The sequence below is a fragment of the Balaenoptera borealis genome (assembly GCF_965194805.1).
Source record: "Balaenoptera borealis genome assembly, chromosome: 20".
Classification (NCBI taxonomy): domain Eukaryota; kingdom Metazoa; phylum Chordata; class Mammalia; order Artiodactyla; family Balaenopteridae; genus Balaenoptera; species Balaenoptera borealis.
In genome coordinates, this window is record NC_138879.1 from 22,403,440 (window position 1) to 22,417,623 (window position 14,184).

At 38.5% G+C, this 14,184-nt stretch overlaps 1 protein-coding gene across 4 annotated transcripts in view; it reads right to left on the bottom strand.

Annotated features, from left to right (window-relative positions):
• Positions 1–347: 347 nt before the first annotated feature.
• Positions 348–14,184, bottom strand: part of GJC1 (gap junction protein gamma 1) — a 34,736-nt gene continuing 20,899 nt past the window's right edge. For 2 of the 4 annotated variants that reach the window (XM_082374392.1, XM_082374395.1), the window contains exons 2-3: positions 7,064–7,139; positions 348–6,108 (exon numbers count right to left, since the gene is read on the bottom strand). In XM_082374392.1, coding sequence (XP_082230518.1) covers positions 4,898–6,088 — 1,191 coding nt within the window. In that variant the 5' untranslated portion in view covers positions 6,089–6,108; positions 7,064–7,139 and the 3' untranslated portion in view covers positions 348–4,897. Of the gene's footprint in view, positions 6,109–7,063; positions 7,140–7,239; positions 7,422–11,265; positions 11,586–14,184 lie in introns of those variants that run through there. The other 2 variants (XM_082374393.1, XM_082374394.1) reach the window with 2 other exon arrangements.

Consider the following 14,184-nt stretch of genomic DNA (forward strand, 5'->3'; position numbering starts at 1 on the left):
CTTAGACCTTAGCCTCCACCCTTAAGGTCACCTACCCCTCCAGACTGTGATGCCACAAACACGCCAAATCCTTTTAGCCACAGCCATCCCAGAGGAGTTCTAACCCAGCTATGAAAAAGGGCATCTTTTGAGCCCAAACCTCTACTTGGAAAATTTCCTGCTCATGTATTTCCACTGAGATCAACTTACAGGTGAATGTATGGGAAGAGATTTTCATATCAGGTTTTCTGTGTAAACCATTAAGCTCTTGGGCACTATTTGATACAAAGAATGGGGTAAAAATCTTCAATATGACATTTCCTGGCAGTTGAGTTTTCACGTTTGGAAAAAGATGCACAGACCACAAATGAATCTTCTAAACTGTATTTGGAACTGACAAAAACATCTGGAACTAACAAAAAATCTTCCTAGAGACAAGGCCCTCAGCAGAGTCTGTCCCCACTATAAAATTTTACATCAACTGTACAGAACAAAATTAGCAACGAGTGATCTTTGGCACTAGAATGGGTGACTCCTTAGCTGTTCATACAATATCCAAACTGCACATCACATGACATTAAATTGCTGGTTAACAGTTGAATTTTACATTTAAATTATCTTAAAAAGTTGGGAGTCCTAGCTAAGTTTTTTGGTATCAATATGCTAATGATATCTAACACTTAGTGCCTGAGGTAGAGACTTCTGTAAGAGATTTATTGAAGAGAACACAATTGAGAGTACAAAAAAGAAAAACACTTCCAATCTTGGAATCATACAGCCAAATGTCTTTGCTGGTTCAGCAAGCCAACCCTGAAATGCAGAACTCTTTACTTCTTTTATTTCTGTAGAGATTTTGCACGGGAGTAGGGCTTTCTTTTGTTTGGACTCCTGAATTTCGGAATACATGGATTGCTTCTTTCAAAAGTATGATTATTAACATGGAATGTGCATGAACCAAACTCACTTAACATCATTATTAAAAACAACAAAAACAACACAACTGCACATTAGGGACAACAAATAAAATCTTTTAAACTCTCCATGATATGTGGCCAGAATGAGTGACAAGTATGCAAGTCAACCTAATGATTCTAACCTTTGATGGTAACTGTGGATTACTACAGATCTACGATATATAGGTGAGCTGAAATTTTATTTCCAAACTCTGCACTGTATAGGTGCAGGGGCTTTATTTTCAGGTGGTAAGAATCTTCGTGAAATTACATTATTTTATAAAGATGAAATTAATCTAACAACTGGAACCTTCCAATCAAAATGACCAGCAGCTCTGTATCTCTGACTTCAGGTACTTTTCTTCACAGTTGGGAAAGACCTTTCCTTTATAAAAAGGCATTTGTGAAGTAGGTTCAAGTATAACATAAACTTGCCTTTTATAAAAAACTGGCTGGCCAAAAATTTATCCTAAACTATAGGTATTATTTTTAGAAGTGTACTGTCTCTTAAATGAGACAGAAAACGTAAAGCCTAGACGTTTATAAGCGTAATGGGTAAAGCACAGGTATGACTAATAGGAATAACATTTAAGTCCATTCTTGGTATAAACTGCTTAGAGCAAGTTAAGTGTTTTAAACAATCACTGATTCCTGTGATAAACAGCACTGAAGGACTTCTTACTACATCACATAGTTCTTCCACCTATTTTTTTTTTTTGAAGCTCCAAGGTCAGACAAATGACCAATAATAATAGTTGGTTTTTTAATACTTTTTTTACCAGACGCTTTTTCTAACTACTTCATAACACTTCTGAGAGGTAAGTGGCTCCTGCAACTTGGAAAAGTAAAGTCAACCGCCTAGTCTCATACCATGAAGAAATGACAGTTAAGGTACCTAATGATGACGTTTTTCTTTTTAAAGATATAGGTGTCCTTCTAAAAGACAGATATGTGGGAGCCCTAACCTGTGAGAACCATTTTAGATGGCAAAGTTCCTTTTTAGCAAAAGTCTATAGACGTCAGTCAAGGAAAATCCCCAAACTGACTTCAATGAAGTAACACGCTTGTGGTTTTAAATGAACAAATATAGAGACAGGCGAAACTAAGGCATAAAGCAAAGAGGAAGCCACAAAATGAACAGTAACATTTCTTTAGGGGAAAAAGTTATATAATTCTTCCCTCAAATTTGAACTAAGAAAAAAAGCCTATTTGTTTTACAAATCTCTTCTGAATAACAGACTGTAACAAAGATGAACAAAGGACACACCACATCTGAATAAATCCAACTGTACGTTAAGGAATGTAACATGTTGTTGACCATATCCTGATTGTAGTCTGTGAAGGACTAAGCACTCAACTTCTATTTAGAGAAGCAAATGTCATACAACAGAGCATGTCTTACACAGCAATTCAAAGGAACGATTTTGATAGGGAAAAAAAAAAACCCTGCTGACAGGTGTTTTATACAAATACCTGCAAGTTCCAGAACAGTAACTGGAACAATATTTTTATAGACTCAATGTAGACCCAGTTAATGCGTTAATAAGCTAGACACTGACAGGGCCGTTTTCTTAATGTAGGCCCATGACATGTTGTTAGGGGAGAATGGCCTTGGCAAACTCAAATGTTCAAAGGCTGAAAGAAATGGACTAAGAAAGCAGTGAGAGTTGGGAAATCTATGTCATAATTAGAACTTTAGTGAGAGAATAAAAATAGACTTTAACACATGTGAAGTGACCCAGAATATCTTTCTATGTACTCGAGGAAGTTGAAGAATTATCCAGACACAGAAGATAACATTCTCATCAGAACAAGCCCAGATGAAACACCAGGGGCCCTGTTTGTAGAAACTAAGTGGATGCTTCTGGCGCCGAATGTCTGCCTGGCATTTCTGCTTGACTCCTTCCCTCTCTCTCACTCAGATCCCCAACCCTCCCACTGGCAAAGCCACTCTGTTCTCCTTCAGGCTCTGAATAGATGGATGTGAATGTATGTGTATTTTTTCTGTCCTTCAATTAAGAAATATACATGAAGTTCTACTGACATAAGAATTATTGGTAGTTCTTTATCTTAGCTGGCCTGAAGTATTTAAAATCTTCCCTGTTTTAGAATAATTATTTGAAATTCCTTATTAAACACTTGGTTTCAAGGAAACTGCGCAGGTCTATTAATTATCAAGGATACATACATGTATAAATCATTTTCTGAAATTTCCCCTTCAGTCTCACTGGAGTTTACCTTTTGCTTAAGTGTTTAGAGATCCTGAGGAACTTCGCTAGGCTAAAATTTACAGATTAAAAAAAGCAAAATAAAGGTAAATTCATGGTTAGAAGATAAGCTTAAATTTTCAACTGAGTGTCTTTTGCGGGGGGTAGGGGAGAAATGCAATGGAGAACAACAAAGAAAAAAAGAACTGCATACAGGACGCTGTTCTAAGAATAGAGAACTGACATTTAAAAATTAAGACAAAAAAATAACACTCTTGGAATTCCAAAGTTGGAGGTGGCTTGCAATAACTTTCTGTTAGAAGAGAGTGAGATACCCAAAATGAAATGCTCCCTGGTGAAGCAAACACCCCTTCCTTTAAATCTTTACCAAGCTCTTACTCAGAAGCTCATAAACTGTAAGACAAATGATGTGAACATGACAGGAGAGCAAAGTTCTCCAACATAACAGAAGGTTGAAAATGGCAATAAAATACTACTGCAAATTACGAGTGTTACGTGAACATTAATGCTTGTCATTAACAAATAGATATGCCTATAGCAAATAAATATTGAAATTCTCTTTCGGTCTATTTACAGATAGAATCCCAGGTCTGACTGGTCTTCCAGGCAGAAACCTACATTGGCAAAAATATGTAAATTATAAAAGTTCCATGGTGAATTATAAAAAATAAGGAATTTGAATTTAGGCCTTCTGCCATATGCAGTTTAAGGTAGCTTTGATTAATTTTTAGCCTAGAAGGGAATTTTTGTGTTTTTACTGTTAACATATAAAAAAAATATCCATCACTGGCTTCTTAAGAAACCAGAGTGGCAGGTTTTTGGATACAGATTTAAGGCAAATCAAACAGGTCCACAACTAAACATCTTATCAGGGCTTATTTTCCAGGTGTGCCTTTGTTTTGTGACAGAGGAATCTTAGAACAGTTCTAGCCAGGGTCTCCACACTGCTACTGGATGAGGACACCTTTGTGCATCAGCCTTTTGAAAGAACTGACATTATATACACACCATCAAAGCATATACTGGCAAGGCTTGATATTTAAAGGACTTCTGCAGTGAATCACTTTATCTTCTTTGAAAACACAAATAGGTTTTCAAAGACTAGATACAACTCTGGACACATGAATGAGATTCAAAGATTTCTCAAGTCAAAGAGAGATCTCAACCTCGCTCTACTATGGACTTTCTTTCCAAGACTGAGAACTGATTCATCCTCCTCCGGCTCCTTACATATCTGAAATCTTCCCTGCAACACGAGAGGCACTTTTATTAGGTATGTAGCATCTATTAAAACTTTAAATCCAGGGTAGAATTTGCTGAACAAAGTAATAACACTAGCCTAATAGGCATTACCTTAAGAATTATTTCCCCTTTAATATAAAAGCATAACTACAGTGGTCCAATATACAAATACAAAAAAAAAGTACCATAATACTGTACATACAAAAACCGTTCAACAAGAATGATTTAAATGTATCTGTTCTTTTCCAGATCTGGAAGACACAAATGTAAAGTTCTGCAACTGTATTATTGCTGGAACATGTGTCCAGGAACAGTGTTTCCCGTTCTTTCCCCTTTGTCCCAGCCCCACCTTCAGAGTCCCCTGAGCTTGCATCATGAGCCAACAGCATCCCTGAAAATAACCAGAGCCAAATGTTTACTCAATGGAAGTCATTATTCAGTGAGCCGCTGCTTACCATGAACTATGAAAAGCACAAGTTTTAAGCCCAGCCAAGATTAAATCCAGACGGAGGTCTTCCCATCCCCTGATTTGCTACTAGCACTGCTTTTGTTGGACCCAGCTTTGGACCCCACTCTGGCTTTTTTTCCCCGGGGACCATGGGGGTTGTTTTGGTGATTGTAGGCCTGGATTGCCAGATCCAGGCGTTCCTGAGCCATTTTGATTTCCCTCTGCAGAGTCTCCAGGTCAGCTGGGAGGTTGTCCTCATGGCTGCCATACTGTTGTTCCTGGGCGATGTTGGCCTTGTTTTGCTTGTAGGCAATCTTAGCATTGGACAGTTCGGTGTACTGGATTTGATCTGGTTTGACGGCAATGTTATAGCCAGGGGGAGCAGATGGTGTGTTCCAAGTGAAAGGATAATTATAAGCACCCGGATCTTCCAGTTCCCTCCTTTTACTGTTTAGTGAGTCTCGAATTGTCCCAAATCCTAAATGAAGCATCTCCCAAACGTTAAGCAATAGGCAAAGGCCTGTAACACCATACATTATCAGAAGAAAGATGGTCTTTTCAGTGGGTCTAGAAATAAAGCAGTCTATCTTATGAGGGCAAGGAAGCCTGCTGCACACATAAAATGGGTGGACTTGGAAGCCATACAGAAAGTACTGCCCTATCAGAAAACCCACCTCAAACACGGTCCTTGCCAGCAGCTGCAGCACGTAGATTTTCATGAGCCCATCCTCCTGAATCCGGTGTCGGCCATCATGCTTAGGTTTAGATTGGTTCTGATCTTTATTTTCTTTTTCACTTTCTAATTCCATTTCTGGATACATCATGGGATCCTCTTCATGGTCCTCTTCTGTTTCTTCCAGCGCCCGGTGTTGTTTCCAACGCATTGCATAGGGTTTGCTCCGAGTGGCCTTCTTGTCTGCTTCACCGTGCTCCATTTTGGCGATCTTATGAATGGCATAGCCCAGGTACATCACTGAGGGGGTGGCCACCAGGATGATCTGGAACACCCAGAAGCGCACGTGGGAGAGGGGTGCAAAGGCATCATAGCAGACGTTCTCGCAGCCTGGCTGCTCTGTGTTGCACACAAATTTGCTTTGCTCGTCGTAATAGATGGACTCTCCTCCTACAGCTGTAAGGACAATCCGGAAGACGATCAATACAGTAAGCCAGATCTTCCCCACAAACGTGGAGTGGTTGTGGATCTCCTCTAGCAGGCGAGTGAGGAAGCTCCAACTCATGGTGACTGAACTGGTTCGCCCTGATAAAAATGAAAATTACCAAAGGAAAATCAGCAAATATTAAAATCTTAATTTTTTAATTGATGATGTCTCTAGGAACTACTTCTCTACATACTTGAAATTTATCTTCAAGGCTCATACTAGAATGACTGTTAGAATAAATAGCATCTCACTCTCTACACCACCATCAGGTAGGACCATTCACCTCAGTCAAAGAGCACTGGTTTGGGCCTACAGGGTCCTAGGAAGTCTGATTAGTTTTCATGTCTTCCTTAGCTTAAAAGGTAAAATTATAGCTATCATTTGAGATATATTTCTCAAAGTATACTGGATTTTTCACATACAGTATTATTTCATAAGACCTTCGAACTTTGTGGAATATAGATAAGAAAATAGCACAGAAGTATAGCTATTCGGTCACAGTAAGACTGCCACTGAGAACATAATGGGGACACCTGGGCTGGATGGACTCCATTGTGAAGAGGTACCTTATCAGGAAAGTTAAATTTTGGACCTGGTGACAAGTATTAAAAAAGAATTAAGGAGATAGTACAGCTGCAAATAACTGGCAAAGATCAAGAACTAAAATAAAAGACAGAAAGAAACAAGGAAGACACTCCTGAGCTAGGCTGCATCACAGAGATTCTAGCATTCTGTATTATATTTCTGTATTTTGTTTATGGTAGAAGTTAAAAAATGCCTGTAGACTGAATTGTGAGGACATTAAAAATCCAATCAATAGACAAATCCACTTAAAACAGCATTTTGAAGGATAGTTTTATTCTGAGATTCTTAGATCTATGTCCAGAATCCAGGTAAAAACCATCAAATGAGATAATGTATGTAAAATCCCTAATACAACCCCTGACACACAGTACACCTAGCTTTTCTCTTCTATCTTCCCTCTCTTGGTTTACTTCTGCAGATAACAGTTGATTATCAGCATCACCAAAGAAATTTAAATACACTTTTTACCTGTTATCCAGAATTTCTGTTATCCAAAATTTTCTTAGAGAAATGATGTTTTGCGCACAAGTTTTCCAGATTCCCTCTGGAAGGGAAAAAGAAAAGAGAAGGTCATAAGTTTCCTCCCACAGAAAACAATCAATCACTAGAACGCCATTTTCAGGGAGAAACAGTTTTCTACGTACCATAGGAATCAATCAGCATGAGATGGAAACAGGCTTGAGTTTGAATATCACTGTTCTCTCCTCCTATACGTGGTAGGAGAAACTACCTTACAGTGACTCAAAGAGTCTTAGGTCACTGTAGTCTAAGAAAATATGACAGGAAGATGAGTCATTGGTGAAAATCTGAAGATTAACTCTGGCATCTATAGGAAAAAGCCAAAGTAGAAAATCTCACCAAATTTAAACTGGGTCACTAAAGGCCTTGCAAAAATCTTCACCCTGTGTGCTCTATTCCTGTTCTGTTCTCTGAAGCAGCCAATACCTCTCTCAATGGGATTTGAGCAGCCAACTAGGAGCAAGCTGTTTAGTTAAAACACCCAACAGCTGGCTCTCAGTCACTGGGACACCCATATCCACAGAAGGTGATTTACAGACTCAACTGCTCACAGAAGGAAAACACCTGCATCTGTATTGTGATTAAAAAATATATATATAGGACAAATTATTGCTCATTATCAAGTTCTGCAAACTATGGAATAACTATGGCCAAGAATCATCCACACTATCATTTAATTTAATAAATGAATGTAAAACAATCCCTAAGTGTTCCAAGTTATTATGTGTTCAAAATAACTTAATAAAAAAGATACATGAAAAAAAACCAGAACAATTCCCAAAAGGTCAATGAAGAAGAAGAAGAAAAAAAGTTCAGGCATCTGCATAACATGCAAGTACGAAGATTTACATACAGAATCCAACCACACAAAGATCTCACCATAGGACTTCAAGTACAACTCTCATTTCCAGCCCTGATGTCCAACTGAGTTCACCACTTCTCTCACTGCACATACAAGTTATAAAACCACAACACAAGAAGTAAATAATATGCAGTCTTTAAATGGTGATGTAAGCCAGATTTCCAACACAGAACTCCATAATGATTCACATCCATAAGTCCAGATTCACATTTTCCCCAAACACCATATCTAAAGCATTTACCTTAAAGCCTGAAATTCTATTTGTTCCAATAAGCCAAAATCATGAAAGTGCAATTGTTAATTAGTTAGGAAGCTCATCCTCTACACTGCCATCCATACCGAAAACAAATGGGTACCTTTATAAATAATTATTGCTATGAAATAATTTCTCAACAGTTCAGCATCTCATACAATAATCTAACTTTTTTTGGGGGGGGGGGAATTAGTGACAAACCCTTCAAAGCTTATAAGTTATAAAGCAGCCACTTAAACACATACAGAAATACACATTGCATACTGGTTAAGCTGTAGGCCTAGACAATGATGAACCCTTAGAGCCTGGTTTTCCGTGGGCACTTGTAAGTGCCATAGCACCCTATACCCAAACCTTGAGTATAAATGATGTGTAAAGTAATGTAGCTTCAGCATCTCATACAATGGATGATGGGTAATTTTCTTTCTAAAATAACCATGGGCTTCCTAATCAAATGGCAGCATTACCACTGAGCTGTCAGTAGGTTTTCCGTTGATACTCTTCCCTTTCCAAATCCCCTTCTTCTCCTTGTAAGCATTAAGAGAAAGGCTTAAGTATCAGAGTAGCCTCCTCCAATTTGGGGGGTGGGGTGGAAAGGAGAAGAGGGAGGGAGGGTGTGAGAGAGGAGAAAAAACTGAATGAGTAGAATGGTGGGTTCTGGAATTGACATTTCTAAGCAAAAACGTGTCACTGCCAAGTGTGGTCTTGCTGTGTTCTTGCGCCACTAAAATTCCCTTTTTTCAGAACCATTTTTTTGCTCTCCTACTAGAAGCCTAAGATTCAGAACACAGTCTTCTCTGACTTCCCTGTTTCAGCAAACAGACTTGGTTATAGAGTAGGGAGTGAGAGCATGTAATTAACCTGTGAACAGCTCTCGTGAAAAAATAAAAATCATTTCCATACTCTATTTATGAATGGAAAATATGGGAGCATGTGATGAGTGGTGGTGAGAGGTGGGGGGATGCCAAACACCTAAATATTTTTTGCCAATTAGGAAAGCCAACTGATTTAAATGTATCTTGACACTTAATGTCTTCTTGAATATATCCTTTATGCTTTGGCTGAATTTATCTATAGACAAATTCTAGAAAGTGGTATTATCAGGACACAAGAAATGTAAGTCTGTGTGGTTTTTGCTCTGTACTGTCATTTGATTTTCTAAAAAGGTCCTAGCAGTTTACAATGCCTGGCAATGAATGAGTACAATTTTACCTCAACCTCATCAGCACTGTCTGTTATGCTACTTTGCTAGGTGTAAAATGGTATTTCAAAATTATGTCAATTTGTATGTTTTTAATACAGCAGGATACCCTTCCCTTATATTCCTCCTTCTTTGTGAACTATTTCTGTCCTTTTGCCCATTTATCTGCAGAATGTATTCTTAATACAGTACAGACATCAATCATTTGACATTTAATATAAATACCTCAGTTTATTGTTTTCCTTAAAATTTTAGTATTTTATACAGTCACACCAATTTCTTGAATAAATTAAAAGGTGGAAAAGTTATTCTTCCTAGGATGGCTTTTTACATAAAGAATTTGCAAAATTCATGGTAGCTCATAATTCAAAAGGATTCTCAATTCTCTCTCCATCCCCCAACACATACTGAAGAAAATCATATTTGCTTTCATAACATTTACTGGACAGAAATCAAATGTGCTATTTTTAGTCTGTTTTCCAAATAATTTTCAGATCTACCTTGTCTTACACTAGAAAATAGAATTTTAAAAATTACTTGGGGGCTTCCCTGGTGGCGCAGTGGTTGAGAATCTGCCTAACAATGCAGGGGACACGGGTTCGAGCCCTGGTCTTGGGAAGATCCCACATGCCGCAGAGCAACTAGGCCTGTGAGCCACAATTACTGAGCCTGCGCGTCTGGAGCCTGTGCTCCGCAACAAGAGAGGCCGCGATAGTGACAGGCCCGCGCACCGCGATGAAGAGTGGCCCCCACTTGGCGCAACTAGAGAAAGCCCTCGCACAGAAACGAAGACCCAACACAGCCATAAATAAATAAATAAATAAATTTTTTTAAAAAAAAATCTATCTTTAAAAAAGACAAAATTACTTGGTATCAACACGGTAATAAATTAAGTAATCTCCTCCCAAATTATTTATATTTGAAGAGTTTTCTATCAGCTACATCCTAACAGGATCAAGTCAAAGTTTACTGCATGTCTAAAACTCAGGATCTTTGAAGATTAAATATAAAAGCTCATTATTTGGATTATCTCTGGAGGTGGATTATATGATTAGATCTATTTTAAATATGAAGAAATGAGGTCCAGAAAGTTTATAAAATTTGCCCGAGATCATCCAGTTATTAAGAGGTGAAGCTAGAATCTAAAGTCAACCAGTCTTGCTCCAGTCTCAGCTTTTAACTACTAGTAAAGAATTGCACTCCAGATGAGGTGGAACTATGTACAGGCCCCATGTGAATACAGAGGAGGGCACCTCACCCCAATCTTTGGAATCGGAATTAAACTAAATAATAAACTCACAAAGATCAAAGGGGGGGGGGTAGTTCTGCTGCCAAAAGAAACTGGAAAAAAAAAATCAAAGGGGGAAATTTCAGGGTTTAAGATCTTACACACAGAATGAATTGAAAGTTAAAACAAAACAAAACAAACAACAACAAAACATAAAACCCAAAAAGAACTCCAAGGTTGTTTCTTGGCAGTTGGAAGGGAAGAATAAACTAGAAAAATGGTATCTTCAACAAAAATGTTTTTTTTTCCACTAAGAAGGATAACTTCTGTGGGCATTGAGAACAGTGACAGAAGGTGGTAAATTTAGTTCAGGGGTGAAAATGCTTGTTAAAGGGTAGATACAAAGATGGTATACACATGAAGTGCTCAGAGCTGTGCCTGGTCTCAAGGCAAGCACCATTATTACCATTACTACCAGTGCTGCTGCAACTTTTTGTCTTATCACCTCAACTGTACTGGGAGCCCCTAGATGTTAGACACCACATCTTTTATCTCTGCTTCCCTAGCTTCTAGTCTGATGATTGGCCATTTTTTAAAAATTAATTACCTTATTTATTTATTTTTGGCTGCGTTGGGTCTTCACTGCTGCACGCAGGCTTTCTCTAGTTGCGGTGAGCTGGGGCTACTCTTCGTTGCGGTGCGTCGGCTTCTCATTGCGGTGGCTTCTCTTCTGCGGAGCACGGGCTTTAGGCACATGGGCTCAGTAGTTGTGGCACACAGGCTCAGTAGTTGTGGCTCACGGGCTTAGTTGCTCCGCGGCATGTGGGATCTTCTCAGACCAGGGCTTGAACCCGTGTCCCCTGCATTGGCAGGTGGATTCTTAACCACTGCGCCACCAGAGAAGTTCCTGATTCGCCATTTTAAGTGCTAAATAAACATTTGACAAACAAATGAATAAATGCATTCCTATCGGACCTGCCTTACATTTTTCACTGCAATCTCTTCTCTCTATATATATATTTTTTCTCCTAGATTCCCACTGCATCAGTCTGTCCAAAAATGGAATAAGCAGCCTCATGAAGCAGTGAACCCTGGTATAAATGCAGCAGGGAGGGTAAAGGGATATAAAGGGAGGTGTCTGTACTTCACTGAAATCTATAAAATGTGACACCAATGATGGCAATACTTTATGTATGTACAGTGTAATACCTAAAACAGCCACCAAAAAAGCACACAGAGGGACTTCCCTGGTGTCGCAGTGGTTAAGAATCTGCCTGTCAATGCAGGGGATATGGGTTCGAGCCCTGGTTGGGGAAGACCCCACATGCCACAGAGCAACTAAGCCCATCACCACAAGTACTGAGCCTACGCTCTAGAGCCCACGAGCCACAACTACTGAAGCCCGCGCGCCTAGACCCCGTGCCCTGCAACAAGAGAAGCCACCGCACTGCAACGAAGAGTAGCCCCTGCTTGCCACAACTAGAGAAAGCCTGCACGCAGCAACAAAGACCCAACGCAGCCAAAAATAAATAAATAAATAAATAAAATTTAAAAAAAAAAGAAAAAGAAAAAAGAATGACCATACCTAGTGTTGGTGAGGATGTGGAGAAACTGCTACTCTCATACAAGTAGGAATGTAAAATAGTATAATCACTTTGGAAAATAGTCTGGCAGTTTCTTAGAAGTTAAACAACATATACCAACTATATGATGCAGCCATTCTGCTCCTAGGCAAGAAGTAAAACCGTATGTCTATAAAATGACTTGCACATAAATGTTCACAACAATTTTATCTGTAATAGCCAAAACCTGGAAACAACACAAATGCCCATCAGCAGGTTGATGAGTAAACAAATTGTGGTATACTCATACAGTGATATACTACTCAGCAATAAACTATTGATATGCATAGCATGGATGAATCTCAAAATAATTAGACCAAACGAAAGAAGTCAGGCAAAAAAAAAAAAAAAAAAGGCACACACTGTATGATTCCATTTATATAAAATTCTAGAAAATGCAAACTAACCTATAATGACATAAAGCATGTCAGTGGTTGCCTATGGATGAGCTGGGGGTGGGAGGCAATGAGGGATTGGCCAGCCTGATATCAAACTCTCATGGCTATTATTTTTCAGTTTCTACTTGTCTTACTTTTCCTTTTTCAAACTTCTAAATACATATCCTGATTTTTGTCCTATCTTATTAGCCCATCCTTTTCAGTGCTCTTTGCTGGTTCTTCCACCAGAATCCAAGCTGTAAATGATGTCCCACTTTGCTCCAACATCTCCCTGAAACTTCAGACTTGAAATTCAACTGCTACTCTACATCTTCTCTTGGATGTCTAATAGGCACCTGAAATTTAACATAACCCAAACCAATCCTCCCATCCTCCAAAGACCTACTCTTACTCGTCTGCAGTTTTCCCAAACTCAGTAAGTAGTTTCACCATTCATGCAGTTTTTTAGGCCAAAACCTTCAAGGCAACCTCACTCCTTTTTCTCACTCCATAGGCAAACTATATCAGCAAATCCTGTCAGTTCTATCTTCAAAATATATCCACAATCCAACCACTTCTTTCCACCTCCACTGCCATCACTCTGATCCAAGCCCCCTTCAACTCTAACCAAGATTATTGTAAAAGCAAGAGTCTTCTAATTGGCCCCCTAGCTTATGCTCTTATGCCTCTCAAATCTCTTCTCCAAAAAGCAACCAGAGTAAAGCTTTTAGAAAGTATGTCAGATCATGTCCCTCTTCTGCTCAAAACTCTCTCAGAACAAAACCCAAAATCTTTACTATAGTCTACAACGCCCTTTATCATATAGCTACTAGTACACTTTTGGTCTCATCACCTTCCATTCTCCCTCTTGCTCATTCTGATTTAGGAATATCTACATCCTAACTATTCCTCTGATCATACCAATCATGCCATACTTTTGCCTCAAGATTTCTGTACTTGTTATTTTCACTGCTTTGAACTTTTTTATTTCATAGATATTAACAGAAAACTCTCTCATTTCATTCAAGTCTGCTCAAAAGTCATCTCCTTAATGACTTTCCTCAGACCACTTTCCTAAAATAACATCTGTCATTCTCTAGCCCCTTTAATTTCCTTTATAGCACTTAACCCTCACATAATTTTTATTTTACAATTTTATTGTTTATAGAATATAAGCTCCCTGAAGGCAGGATTTTGTTCTTTTATCCCCAATATCTAAAACCCCACAGCCTGGCAAATGGTAGTAGGTTCTCAATAAATATCTGTTCAATAAATTAATTCAAACATTTAGAAAAATGCTCTGGATGTATTAACTGAAAAATATAGGATACGGAACAGAATTATCCCAATTTTGGAAAATGAATAAAATTTATGCATTAAAAAATCCTAGAAGAAAAACAAAAATGTAAAAAAAAAACCCACCAAAACCTTGAAAGGTTATAAACAAATACCCACTAGTTTCTCCTTTCTTTAGCCTGTTTCCTGCATCTCTACTAGAATTCTCTCTCTAAAATGGATCTGTTACTC